General features: G+C 45.4%; 2 protein-coding genes across 4 annotated transcripts in view; one reads left to right on the top strand and one right to left on the bottom strand.

The window, feature by feature from the left end:
- Nucleotides 1–1358, bottom strand: part of TIGD7 (tigger transposable element derived 7) — a 7221-nt gene extending 5863 nt beyond the window's left edge. The window contains exon 1 of one of the 2 annotated variants that reach the window (XM_011982587.1): nucleotides 1160–1358. The gene's annotated coding sequence lies outside the window, so the exon portion shown is untranslated. Of the gene's footprint in view, nucleotides 1–868 lie in introns of both variants that reach the window. The other variant, XM_011982585.1, reaches the window with a different exon arrangement.
- Nucleotides 1053–14194, top strand: ZNF75A (zinc finger protein 75a). Of its 2 annotated transcripts, XM_011982588.1 has the most exons (7): nucleotides 1053–1296; nucleotides 3959–4482; nucleotides 7361–7556; nucleotides 8284–8375; nucleotides 8666–8792; nucleotides 12529–12639; nucleotides 12807–14194. In XM_011982588.1, the coding sequence occupies exons 2-7, from the start codon at nucleotides 4075–4077 to the stop codon at nucleotides 13484–13486; spliced, it is 1614 nt and encodes a 537-aa protein (XP_011837978.1). In that variant the 5' UTR covers nucleotides 1053–1296; nucleotides 3959–4074; the 3' UTR covers nucleotides 13487–14194. The 2 variants fall into 2 exon arrangements, with proteins under 2 accessions (XP_011837978.1, XP_011837979.1); XM_011982589.1 differs by lacking the exon at nucleotides 3959–4482.
- Nucleotides 14195–14539: the final 345 nt, after the last annotated feature.

Here is a 14539-nt window from a genome sequence, read left to right as displayed (position 1 = left end):
AGTGTGCTCTACCATCCTGGCTTTTTTTTTTTTTTTTTTTTGTGTTTTGTAGGAGACGGGCCTCACTATGTTGCCCAGGCTGTTCTCAAACTGCTGGACTCAAGCGATCCACCCGCCTCGGCCTCCCAAAGTGCTGGGATTACAGGCTTGAGCCACCGCGCCCAGTCAAGGACAAAGACGTCTTACTCAGCTCTGTAACACTGGCTACACATAGCTAACTTAATAGTCCCTTCACTGGTATAGGCTGACGTTACAAAAACTGGTAATTCGGAAAGCACTCATACTGGACTTATTAAATAATCCCTCAACTGGTACAGACTGACATTACAAAAACTGATTAATTCAGAGATCACCGAACACCCGAAACACTTAGATTCTTATAACTATGATTCAGTAAATACGTGTGGAATGCTTATCTTATCCAGGTGACTATGTTAGGCGCTGCATGAGATACGAGATGAAAACAAGGTTCCCATTTTCCTGGGAAGAATACTGGAGTGGAAAACGCAGAAGATATCACAACAGGAGAGCTATTTCCGATTAGCCGCCGCCACTGCTGAGCTATGTGACCCTGAGCAAGTCATTAGGTCTTCGTTTCTCTGTCAAGGAGAGGTAGAAAAAGTACCTATTTCACAGGTTCAAACCTACCTCACAAGAAAAAATAGTTGTGGGGAATGCGTCACGATACCTAGAAAACGGTACAAAACCCTCGGGGGGCCGTTGTTTCTGAGCTAGCGAGTGGCCCGACCCGGACAAAATGCCTCTACATCGAGGAGGCTGCGACGAGCCCAGCAACAGCTCGAGCACTGCCGCCCGGGCCGCGGGAAGCCCGAAGACGCGGCGCGCGCAGCTGGGCGGCGACCCTTACCCGGCGAGGCTCCTGGGCCCCGACAGCCACACAGAACAGACGTGGCAGTGCGACGCCTCCCCCACTGGGGACACCAGACGGCGACAGCCACGCGGTGAGCCGGTGCAAGGCCCTCTAGGCTTCTGCGGGTCTGGAGACTCGGTAGCGTTAACCCTTCCCCACCTCCGGGGCCGGCAGCAGTTTCTCTGGCGAGGAAGTAGGCCGGTTTCAGACGCCTTAGCCGGAAGGCGGGCCTGCGCGCGCCCTCGGAAAGCGTCACTTCCACTTCCGGCCGGCTCTCGGGCTCTGAGCCTGGACAGGGCAGCGGTAGGGCAGCACCGCTGTGGAACGGCGGTTGCGCGCCTCAGATCGGCAACCTTCCGCGCGGCGGCTTGAGTTTGAGCGTCAGAAAGCGAGGAGCGGCCTTCACGGAAGCCAGGCTGGCCGAGGTAACCGAGAAGCAGCTTCCCCTATGGCTTAGACCCTGAAGCCGCTGAAGCGGCGGCGGCCGCAGGGAGGCAGACATTTTCCGTAGGCGGCGGCCGCGGCGCTTCCGGGCCGCGCGGCTGGATCCTGAGGCGGGGCCCCCGTCGGGCTCGAGAAACCATTCTCTCCCAGCTTTTCGCAGCTATAGTCCAGAGGCGCGGCTGAAGCTCGCTGGGACACTGCCCGCTTGCCTAGTGCCCGCGGGCACGCCTGTCGCAGACACAAGCTGTGGCGAATCCGAGTGTCGGCAGGCAGCAGTGCCTGCAGCTCCTTTATCTCAGACCCTTTACCGCCTCCGCTGGCATTTCCGTGTCCGGCTGATGTTATGCGGTCGGTTGAGCCTCAGGGCTAGCGGCTTCTGCTGATGCAAAAACACAGGAAGTGTCTCTGTGCTTCCGGAGCCGGGGTGGGCAGCGGTTCGCTGGCCACTTCTTTGAATACCGGTGGCATCCTGGCCAGAATTTCGGTGCCGTTTCTGCTGACTTACTTCAGGAAAAGTGAGGCTCACGGCTCTCCTCAGCCCCACTTAGAAGTCTAAATGACCTTCCGAGAAATGTAAAGTCAGCAAAAGTTTCACTTTCATCGTCACCAGCTCCTATTGGAGTTGATATTTCGTAAACATCAGCGACAAAAAGAAAATATGACTTGATATTTTGTAAATAAAATATCCTTTCTTACAACGTGATATTTTGTAAACACAGACCAGCTGTGATTTTGTCCAGATCAAGTAAGCACACTTAAAAATGCGTATACGCGTGGCGCGTTGGCTCGCGCCGGTAATCCCAGCAATTTAGGAGGCCGAGGTGGGTGGATCACGAGGTCAGGAGTTCGAGACTAACGTGGCCAAGGTGGTGAAATCCTGTCTCTAATAAAAATACAAAAATTAGCCGGGCATGGTGGTGTGTTCCTGTAATCCCAACTACTCGGGAGGCTGAGGCAGGAGAATGACTTGAACCCGGGAGGTGGAAGTTGCAGTGAGCTGAGATCACGCCACTACACTCCAGCCTGGGTGACAGGGAGAGACTTCATCTCAAAAAAAAAAAAAATTAATATAAATCATTTGCATGGCACGCTTTATGTGTCTTGCAAAGAAGAATGATAAGCATATTTTTGCTTACTTGGGAGACATGGTCTGAAAATAGTTTACTTTTTTACTTTCCTTCTGTAGTAACCCCTCCCCCCACTTTATCTGGGTTTCACTTACCCGCTGTCAACTGCGGTACAAAAAATATTAAATGGAAAACTCTAGAAATAAATAGTTCATAAGTTTTAACCCTTTTTTTTTTTTTTTGAGATGGAGTCTCGCTTTGCTGCCCGGGCTGGAGTGCCCTGGCGCGGTCTCAGCTGACTGCAACCTCTGCCTCCCGGATTCAAACAGTTCTCCTGCCTCAGCCTCCTGGGTATCTGAGACTACAGGCACGCACCACCACACCTGGCTAATGTTTGTATTTTCAGTGAACAAAGTTTCACCATATTGGCCGGGCTGGTTTTGAAGTCCTGATCTCAGGTGATCCACCCACGCTGGGCCTCCGAAAGTGCTGGGATTACAGGCATGAGCCACCGCGCCCCGCCAGTTTTAAGTAACTTATTACAGTGTTTTATTGTTAATCTCTTATTGTATCTCATTTATAAATTAAACTATCATAGCCATGTATACATAGAGAAAATAGTAAAATGCAGTTAGATGCTGTTGGGGGTTTTAGGTATTCACAGAATGTACTGGAACTTACACCCCTTGGATAAGGGGGTACTACTGTATTTTGATCTCACTGTCTCAGCTCTTTTGCCAGTATTCCTACAATGGAAAATCTAAAATGTTGTTTTTTAAGGTGCCTTTATTTTTAGTTTTTAAATTAGAGAGACAAAGTCTTGCTCTAACTCCCAGGCCAGAGTGCAGTGATGAGGTCATGGCTCACTGCAACTTTGAATTGCTAGGCTCACGTGACTCTCCCACCTCAGCCTCCTGAACTAGAACTACTAGTGTGCTCTACCATCCTGGCTTTTTTTTTTTTTTAATTTTGTGTTTTGTAGAGACGGGGTCTTGCTATGTTGCTCAGGCTGGTCTGAAACTCCTGGCTCAAGTGATCCTCCCACCTCGGTCTCCAAAAGTGCTGGGAATACAGGCATGAGCCACTGCACCTGGCCTAAAATGTTTTTAAAGTGAAGGTTTCCGTCTTCACAAGAGGGTGAAGGGTCATAAAAGTTGTACTCCCCTTACTAAAGACAGACTGGGATGATCTGTTAAAATTTAAGAGAATCTCAGAATGTTTTCCTAATCTTATTTTCTCCTATTCTTTTCTTATGGGGAAGATGGGATAGGAGGCACACCAGTTAAATCCTTGGAAAATCCCAAAATACCTTTCAGCCAGTGGGTGCCAATTTTCTTACCCACCAACCTTTCCTAAATTGTTTTTCTTTTTATAAAAAAGACAGTTGTCCACTGACATTTGTCTGTTTTGTGCTGTGCTTGAGCTGAATAATAGAAAAGGAGAAAAACAAAGAACCTGCTAGTTGATTTTGAAGGGAAGACAGGACATCTTTTTTGTTCTTTTTTCTCATAAGTAGCAAGTGATGAGGGTTATGTGAGTTTCTTATTGATATGTACTTTTTTTTTCTTGTCCTCAGTGCTTTTAGGAAGAAGATCCCTTTATTGCTTTTGTACAAGACCAGACGGGATCTCATTTGTCAAACGTGGTACCAATTGGGTGTCTTAACATAGGAACAGAACTTCCTAGAGCAGAATGATGATGGTAGATCTGAAAGTGGCTGCATACTTGGACCCTCAGATCAGGGCTTTGTGGGAGACCAAGGGACCTGCAAGAGAGAGCTCCGGTCAGAGTAAAAAATCTCCTCAAATGGACAGTCTCGATCCTAAGAGCTCTTGCTGGCACTTCCGGAACTTCACCTATGATGAAGCAGCTGGACCTCGTGAGGCTGTCAGCAAACTTCAAGAATTATGTCATCTATGGCTGAGGCCAGAGATCCACTCAAAAGAGCAGATACTGGAACTGCTTGTGCTAGAACAGTTCCTGACTATTCTGCCCAGGGAGACACAGACCCAGATGCAGAAGCACCATCCACAGAGCATTGAGGAGGCTGTGGCTCTGGTAGAACACTTGCAGAGGGAATGTGGTCAAACATGGAATGGGGTGAGAAGAAAGATTCCTGGCATGTACAGTGAAATAGGATGCAGGTGGATATAGTAGCGATGGTGGCAGTTAGTTGAGAAATTAGATGCATTAGGTCACTGTTTTTTTTTTTAGGACAGTTAAGGTGGGACTTGAAACTACAGACCCACAGAAAAGTTCAGAGGTTTCAGAGATTGTGGCAGATACTTCCCTGGCCTTAGAGAAAGAGAGTTGCTTTTGCCCTCTTTGGAGCCGGGGTGAATTGAGGGTGATGGGCCTAGTCTGGCTTGGCCAAGGAGACAGGACTTAAGTACTCAGAAACAGAATAAAAGGTAATAAAGAGTCAGGGAGGCCGGGTGCAGTGGCTCACATCTGTAATCCCAGCACTTTGGGAGGCTGAGGCGGGTGGATCATCTGAGGTCAGGACTTCAAGACCAGCCTGGACAACATGGTGGAACCCTCTCTCTACAAAAATAAACAAATTAGCTGGGCATGACGACTGGTGCCTGTAATCCCAGCTATCCTGGAGGCTGAGGAGGGAGAATCATTTGAACCTGGGAGGTTGCAGTGAGCCAAGATCACGCCATTGTACTCCAGCCTGGGTAACATAGCAAGACTCCATCTCATGAAGAAAAAAAAAAAAGGCGGGGGCTGGGCACAGTGGCTCACACCTGTAATTCCAGCACTTTGAGAGGCCGAGGCAGGCAGATCCCCTGAGCCCAGCCTGGGCAAGATGGTGAAACCCCGTCTCTACAAAAAACATCAAAATTAGCCAGGCATGGTGGCACACACCTGTGGTCCCAGTTACTTGGGAGGCTGAGTCAGGAGAATCACCTGAGCCCAGGAGGTGGAGGTTGCAGTGAGCTGAGATCGCACCACTGCACTCCCTTGGGTGACAGAGTGAGACCCTGTCTTAAAAAAAAAAAAAGGGGGCAGATCCACAAGGAGAACACAGGAAAACAAGGACATTTAAAAAAAAGGAGAAATTGCCGGGTTCGGTGGCTCATGCCTATATTTTGAACACTTTAGGGGTCGAGGTGGGAGGATCGCTTGAGACCAGTCTTGGGAACATAGTATGACCTTGTTGCTATGAAAAAAAAAAGAAAACAAGCCAGGCTAATGGCACATGCCTGTAGTCCCAGTTTCACAAGAGGCTGAGGTGAGAGGATTGCTTGACCCAGAAGTTTGAGGCTGCAGTGAGTTATTATTGCAGCGTTGTACTCTGGCCTGGGCAACAGAGTGAGACCTTGTCTCTTAAAAAAAAAATGTTTTAGGCCGGGCACGGAGGCTCACACCTGTAATTCCAGCACTTTGGGAGGCTGAGGCGGATGGATCACAAGGTCAGGGGTTTGAAACCAGCCTGACTAACATGCTGAAACCCCGTCTCTACAAAAAATACATAAACTAGCTGGGCGTGGTGGCATGTGCCTGTAATGCCAGGTACTCAGAAGGCTGAGGCAGGAAAATGGCTTGAACCCAGGAGGTGGAGGTTGCAGTGAGCTGAGATTGCACCACTGCATTCCAGCCTGGGCAACTGAGCGAGACTCCATCTCAAAAAAAAAATGTTTTTAAATATTAGGAAAAATCCAGCCTGGGCAACATGGTGAAGCTCTGTCGCTACAAAAAATACAAAAATTAGCTGGGCGTGGTGTCGTGTGCCTGTAGTCCCAGCTACTCGGGAGGCTGAGGTGGGAGAATCACCTGAGACTGCAGTGAGCCATGACTGCACCACTGTACCACAGCCTGGGTGACAGAGTGAGACCCTGTCTCAAAAAAAAAAAAAAAAGGAAAAAAAAGAAAAATAACTAGGGGAAGACTGCAAAAGAAAAGAAAACATAGAAAAAAGGGAAACAAAGATTTGGAAAAAAGAAAATTGCCAACAGAATAGCCAAGGAGAAGAAATGCACTGATGGGTAATGTCCTCCCTACAGTAGATGAAAGCCTCTACTGCCTTCCCTTAATGGTGGTTCCTTGGCTCTGCTGACAAGTAGGGAGCCAGGGTATGACCTTGGTGGGTGGCGACACATCTACTGACCTCAGGTCTGCTGGGAAGAATACAGGGCAGGACCTATGTTCTGTGTCAAAATCATCTGGAGGTAGGTTGGAGCCACTCTTTCCCCTTTTTTCTCCATTCTGTCCCAATTCTCTGAAAACCTGTGGCTGTAGGCATAATCAGGCTGACAGGAAGACTTTTAAATTCATTCCTTTGAATTTTAGTGAAAAGTAGAAGATAGAAAACCACAATTGTGGGTTTGAAGTCAAGAGAAAAGGCCTGACAAGACAGCATTAGAATGAGAGGCCTGCCCGGCCGGGCACAATGACTCACACCTGTAATCCCAGCACTTTTGGGAGGCCGAAGTGGGCAGATAATCTGAGGTCGGGAGTTCAAGAGCAGCTTGACCAATATGGAGAAACCCCATCTCTACTAAAAATGCAAAAATTATCTGGGCATGGTGGTGCATACCTATAATCCCAGCTACTTGGAAGGCTGAGGCAGGAGAATCGCCTGAACCTAGGGGGCAGAGGTTGTAGTGAGCCGAAATTATGCCACTGCACTCCAGCCTGGGCAACGAGCGAAACTCCTCACGAAACAAACAAAAAAAAAGATGAGTGGCCTGCCCAACCCTGCCAGTGGCCTGACCTAGACCATATACAGAGGAGTAGAAACTGCTGTGTTGAAGGGCTGGCAGGAACCACGGTTTGTTTCCTTTTACCCTAGTTTTCTCCTATTTGTGTATAGACATTTGTGGAACATTGGTGGCCCAGTATCTTTAAGCTTTTGTCATTTTTTTTAGTGTCTTACACTACCGACAATGTGGGCTGTATACCTGTTGCTCTGCCTCAATCCCCACAAACCAAAAGTAAGTTCTGTGGTAACAAGGATGGGAATTATTTCTAGGTTGCAGTCCATGAGCTGGGAAAGGAGGCAGTGCTCTTGGGAGAAACAGCAGAGGCCTCAAGTTTCAGGCTGAAGTCAGCAGATTCCCAACCAGTGGACGTATCCCAAGATGACGAATTTTGGAATACATACCAGGGTCTGCAAGAACAGTTCAGCAGGAATACTCATAAAGAGACTGAGCCCGTGTATGAGAGGGGTAAGGAGCTTCATGATGATTTCCTTCTCCTGGGAGCTGTGATAATAGTTTATTCACCCAAAATGTCATGGGCATTTTTTGAATACCCTGCTCTGTGGATTTGTAAAACCAGCTTTGATAGCAACTATGATGTCCTTCCAGACAGCAGTAGAAATGCCAACTGTGGATGAAAGTGGGAGTTGGCCGAGGGAACAGAAATAGCTAAACCCCAGAACTCTTCTTGGTAATAACAGCATGAACTCTGTTCCTTAGAAAAATGGAGAGGAAGGAAAGAAATGGAGTGAGAAGGCTTAGGGTCACCTCATCCTCATAAAATACAGAAGGAATTGGGATCAGATGGGCTGTTAGTGGCAGAATGTGAAAACAATTGTGTACCAGGAAAAACATAATAAAAGACAAAAAACTTCATCTCCTACCATACGGTGGAGTCCCTGAGTACTTCATTTTAAGATATCAAATTTTGGTCTAACTCAGAAAAATATGAGAGGAAAAAGGGATTTCCCTTTTATTTCTCTGATGAAGACTGAGGAAATGGTTAATTGGGGAACTGGTTCTAGGGGCTGGTAGATATTTGGTTCTTATTTATGAAGAGACTGCTTCAGGCATCAGACACACTACACATGTGTAAAGGTGTCCTATCTGTACTTAAGTCAGGATCAGTATTTTAGAAATGAGCTCAGGATTTTATAGATAAAAGAGATTTCTTCTGGCTCTTTTCCCCCCACAGCTGTGCCTACTCAACAGATTATAGCCTTCCCTGAGCAAACAAACACCAAAGACTGGACAGTGACACCTGAGCACGTCTTGCCTGAGTCCCAGGTGAGCTGTGCTTTCCAGCTGTTTAGGGCTACCTTTCTCTGCTATACACGATTCAAACTGTCCAGGAGGGGTTCAGAGGTGTGTTAGTCCCGGGTGTTCTCTGGGCAACTGGGTACCTCCCAGGCTGTGGGCTGACCCCTTGGCTCCTTTTTTTTCTGCCTTCTCACTTAAAAAAAATCATGTTCTGTTAATTCCTTTATCGCCTGGCCTAACATGCAGTTCACAGCCAGGTGGCTGGGCTGCTTCTGTATCGTGGCAGGTTCTGAGCTGAAGTCCATTCTCTTCTTTAGAGCTTGTTGACATTTGAAGAAGTGGCCATGTATTTTTCCCAGGAAGAATGGGAGTTATTGGATCCCACTCAGAAGGCCCTCTACAATGATGTAATGCAGGAAAACTATGAGACTGTCATCTCTCTAGGTAAAGATTTTCCCTTCCCTTTATGTAGTTGAGTACTCTATTCTTGGCTTACTGAGAAGGAACCCCAGTGAGGGTTGTCTCACTGTTCCAGGAGCTGGTTGATTCTCAACTAGATGGTGTAGGGGAGGGTGTAGGTAGTGTATCCAGATCACCTGGGGAGCTTTTTCCAAATGTACCTGCTGATTGCTTACCCTACATGGAGTTCTTAATCCCTTCCCTCTCTCTTCCACCAAACTTCCTCTTCCATGTCTTTCTTATCTCAGTAAGGGGCACAACCATTATCCGGTTGCTCAAGGCATACAAAGTAACAGTCCTCCTTTGTTCTGATCTTGTCATCATACCCCATTGTTAATTCATTAGCAAGTTTTCTTAGCTTTACTTTGACGTATCCTGACTCCAACCATGTCTCAGCTTCTTGCACTGTTAGCATCCTGGTATAAGCCAGTGTCATCTTGAACCAGGCGTACATGAGTAGCTTTTTAACAGGGGCCCCTGCATCTCCTTGTGCCCTTACACAGCCTGTTTTCTATACAGAAGCTAGATTGATCTTTTAAAAACCTAATCAGATCATGACATTTCCTTGCCTCAAAAGCATGTGGTCACTTACATTCAGAAAAAAAAAAAGTCTGATATTACCAGGGCTCCAGAACACTCTACAGTCTGGTTCCTGCTCACCTGTCTGCCCTCATCTGCTACTCAAGCCCTTGCTCGGTCCTTACCAGCCACTTAGCTGGTCTCCTTGCTGTTAGTTGAATTTGTCAAGTTCATTTTTACCCTCTTGTTTAATTTTATTTGGCACACTGGGCTTCCTGAGTACTTCATTTTCAAATTGAGTACTTCTAAGTTTTGCTCAACTCAGAACAATTTATATCATGCGAGGGGGAAAAAAACCCATATATATACACATACCTCTTTTTATTAACTTTCCTCATGAAAACCGAGGATAATCATCTGGGGAACCGGTTCTAGGGGCTGGTAGACACTTGGTTCTAATTTACAAAGAACCAAGTGGTTACCATATACACTTTTAAAAAGGCGTCCTATCTTTCCAGAAAGAATCAGAATCTTCTGTATTTTAGAAATGAGCTACGGATGTTCATAGAAACAAGAGAAATGCCCTCTGGCTCTTTTCCACCTACAGCTTTGCCTGCTCAACAGATTTTAGTCTTTCCTGAGCAGACAAACACCAAAGACTGGACAGTGGCACCTGAGCTCCTCTTGCCTCAATCCCAGGTGAGCTGTGCTTTCCAGCAGTGTAGGGCTACCTCAGCATGACCTTGTCTGCCTTTCCCTGCTGCCCAAGACCCATACTGCCCAGCATGTGCCCTGAGGCATGTTAGCCCCAGAGGTTCTACCCTGGACAATTAGGCTTGGCCCAGAGGGAACTGGGTACCTCCTAGGCTGTTTGCTGACCCGTTGGCTCCTTTTTTTCTGCCTTCTGCCCTGCTTTTTTTTTTTTTCCCTTAAATCGTGTTGTTAATTTCTTTAGCGCCTGGCCTACCATGCAGTTCATACCCAGTTAGGCTGCTTCTGCAGTGGCAAGTTCGGAGCTGAAGTCCATTCTCTTCTTTAGAACTTGTTGACATTTGAAGAAGTGGCCATATATTTTTCCCAGGAAGAATGGGAGTTACTGGAATACACTCAGAAGGCCCTCTGCAATGATGTAATGCAGGAAAACTATGAGACTGTCATCTCTCTAGGTAAAGATTCTCCCTTCTTTTTGTGTAGAAGTTGAGTAATCTGTTCCCAGCTTACTGAGAATGAACCCCTGTGAGAGGGTCTCACTGTTCCAGGAGCTGGTTGATTCTCAACTAGACAGTGTAGGGGAGGGTGTAGGTAGTGTATCCAGATCACTTGAGGAGCTTTTTCCAAATGTACATGCTCATTCCTTATCCTACGTGGAGATCTTGATCCCTTCCTTCCCTTTCCCCAAATCTTCTCCATCATGTTTTTCCCATCTGAGTAAGGGGCACCACCATTATCCAGTTGCTCAGGGTGAACAAAGTACTGTCATCTTCTTTTTTTTTTTTTTTTTGAGACGGAGGCTTGCTCTGTCACCCAGGCTGGAGTGCAGTGGCGCGATCTCAGCTCACTGCAAGCTCTGCCTCCTGGGTTCACACCATTCTCCTGCCTCAGCCTCCCAAGTAGCTGGGACTACAGGCGCCTGCCACCATGCCCAACTAATATTTTTTGTATTTTTTTAGTAGAATCGGGGTTTCACCATGTTAACCAGGATGGTCTCAATCTCCTGACCTTGTGATCTGCCTGCCTTGGCCTCCCAAAGTGCTGGGATTACAGGCATGAGCCACCGTGCCCAGCTAGTACTGTCATCTTTTACCCTGATCTTGCCATCATACCCCACTGTTAATTCATTAGCAAGTTTTCTTAACTCTACTTCGACATATCCTGACTGCAACCATGTTTCAGCTCCTTGCACTGCCAGCATGCTGATCTTAGCCAGTGTCATCTTGAAGCAGGTCAATGTCAGTAGCTTTCTAACAGGTCCCCTGCCTCCGCTCTTGTCCTCCTACAGTCTGTTTTCTACACAGAACCCCGATTGATTTTTTGAAAACATAATCAGATGGTTGCGTTTCCTTGCTTCAGAAGGCTATGGTTACTTCTTACCATATTTGGAGAAAAATCTAAACTTCTTACCAAGGCCTCAGGACCCTCCATGGTCTGGTTACTATGGACTTCTTTGCACATGTGTCCTGCTACTGGTGTGCTTATGCACTCAGTCCTCTTTAGCCACACTGGTCATCTTTCTGTTACTTGAACTCGCCAGGCTTATTTCTACTTTTCCTTTGCCTTGCATACTTTTCTGCCATGCGGCAAAACTCACTTTTAGGTTTCTGCTCAAGTATTACTTTCTCAAAGAGGTGTCCCACAGGACCTTATCTAAAATAGCTTCACAGGAGCAGAATCTTAAATACTGTTTACCATGATTTAGTTTTCTTTAAAACATTTATCACTCCCTGACATTATTTTGTTTATTGATTGATTGTGCCACCCGTATACTATAATGTAAAGTCCATGAAATTAGGGGTCTTCTTCACTGCTATATCCCTAGCCCTTGAGCAGTGCCTAACACACCATAACCACTCAGTACATGTTTGTTGAATGAATGAGTGACAGTTTCATATCTAGCAATCTGTAATTAGAGAAATTTCACGAAGTGATTTTGGTCTATTTCTTGTACCTGCATATGAACCAGTAATCTATAGGAATGGTAGAAATCTATCCTAGCTGAGGGCCTGTGGCTAAGGAATAAAGGCTAAATAAAAAGTAACTGTAATTATAATAGTAATCACTTGTGCTTATGATACTCAAGTCAGCATCCTTCACATTGGCTCCGCCATACCTGGTCTTATCCAGGCTGAGTCCTTCTAAAGAGTTAATAAGACCAGCTTATATTCCCTGCAACTTCTGGAGCTTGATTCCCCCTTGGTTGGATATAGGGTATTGATGGCAAAAGAGGGAGAACGTGTACTGGATTCCCATTCCCTGTATCCTTTTCATTGATCCACCATAGGTTTATTTCTTAGTCTCTGCTTTGCATAGCTACCTATCAGTATAGCACAGTATAAACATGATACTGGATCTTGGAGTCTATCCATTTAACCATTTGGAGTAACAAATTGTAAAATGTCTTTGGTCATCCTGAAACAGTCTGGGATTAGTGGACCAATTCACTGTTAAGTTACCAGTCCTTGACCTCATTTTGTCCATTTGACAGCATTGTTTGTGCTCCCCAAACCTAAAGTGATCTCCTGTCTAGAGCAAGGGGAAGAGCCATGGGTTCAAGTGTCCCGGGAGTTTAAGGATAGTGCCGGAAAATCTCCTACAGGTAAATATACCATGGGAAGTGGAGAAATGTGCCTTGATATGAACTTTTGCAAGGGCTTAACATTTTAAGATTTTGTTCCTTTTTTTTAAAATCATTGAATTTTTCTTTTTATTCCTATGATTTTCTTGTTCTGGGATACAGATGGGTGATTATGTTTATTCCAACAGGGTTAAAGCTCAAAAATGACACTGAAAATCATCAGCCTGTATCTCTTTCTGACTTGGAAATACAAGCATCAACAGACATCATATCAAAAAAGGCCAAAGTAAAAGTTCCCCAGAAAACAGCAGGCAAAGAAAATCATTTTGATATTCACAGAGTGGGGAAATGGCACCAAGATTTTCCAGTGAAGAAAAGAAAGAAACTTTCAACCTGGAAACAAGAGCTGCTCAAACTTATGGATCGTCACAAGAAGGATTGTGCAAGAGAGAAGCCTTTTAAATGTCAGGAATGTGGGAAAACCTTCAGAGTTAGCTCTGACCTGATTAAGCACCAAAGAATTCACACTGAAGAGAAACCCTATAAATGTCAACAGTGTGATAAGAGGTTTAGGTGGAGTTCAGATCTTAATAAGCACTTAACAACACACCAAGGAATAAAACCATATAAATGTTCATGGTGTGGGAAAAGCTTCAGTCAAAATACAAATCTACATACACACCAAAGAACTCATACAGGAGAAAAGCCCTTCACATGTCATGAATGTGGAAAAAAATTCAGTCAGAACTCCCACCTTATTAAACACCGGAGAACCCACACAGGTGAGCAGCCATATACTTGCAGCATATGCAGGAGAAATTTCAGCAGGCGGTCAAGCCTTCTTAGACACCAGAAACTCCACCTGTGAAGAGAAGCTTGTCCAGTGTCCTCATTCTGAAGACATTCACCAAATGGAGCTTGACACTAAAATTTGTGTAAAACAAAAATCACAAACCTTGAAAAATTTTACATCAGAAAATGGCGGGGATAAACATATGTTTCACAGAAAATAATCAAGACTTGGTCTGCAGCCACTCAGTAGTTTTCTGTGGTCACAGAAGTAAACATTGTTCGTTTTGCATTGATCTCTCCAGTCATTCTTGAACACTTCCAATAGATACATTTGCAGCGTGGTCTTCCAAAATGAAAAGCAATAACATGCATGTTTAATTGCATACCATTCTCTTCACAGTAGCAGGCTTACTACTTTCAATAGTCTCATGAGGCAGAAATGAATTACAATGTAAAGTGTTCCAAGAATGAAATTGGATTTTCTTTCTTTTATCATTGGACACGGTTTGCAAAGTTGAACATCATTTGAGTTCTTTCTTGAACTTTTTGGCAACTTCTGCTCTTGGATCCTGTTATCACAGTTTTCTACTGTGATGAAATCATGTTAACTTCACCACTAGGGAATCTTCAGATGAACTATTAATGCACTAACTTGTGCCTCTCTCATTGGTGATGTTTGGAAAACAGAAAACATCTCTAATGGAATCATGGGTAAACGGGTTGGAATTTGTAGCCATGGAATATAAGATATAAAGAATTTTCTGCAATAAAAGAAACTAGACTTACAATGTCAGTAGGATAAAGCAGGTATAAAAATTCGTACTTGGCCAAGGCCTGAAAGAAAATTAGTGGGAATTAAGATCAACTCAGAATTTTGTTTATTTACTTTTTAATTGGTTTTTCTTTGTTACTAAGAATAAGAGACTTGGCCGGGCACGGTGGCTCATGCCCGTAATCCCAGCACTTTGGGAGGCCGAGGCAGGTGGATCACAAGGTCAGAAGATCGAGACTATCCTGGCTAACAAGGTGAACCCTCGTCTCTACTAAAAATAAAAAAAATTAGCCGGGTGTGGTGGCGGTCGCCTGTAGTCCCAGCTACTCAGGAGGCTGAGGCAGGAGAATGGCGTGA

Source organism: Mandrillus leucophaeus, unplaced genomic scaffold (assembly GCF_000951045.1).
Source record: "Mandrillus leucophaeus isolate KB7577 unplaced genomic scaffold, Mleu.le_1.0 Scaffold240, whole genome shotgun sequence".
NCBI lineage: Eukaryota > Metazoa > Chordata > Mammalia > Primates > Cercopithecidae > Mandrillus > Mandrillus leucophaeus.
This window is presented reverse-complemented; position numbering and strand designations above follow the sequence as displayed.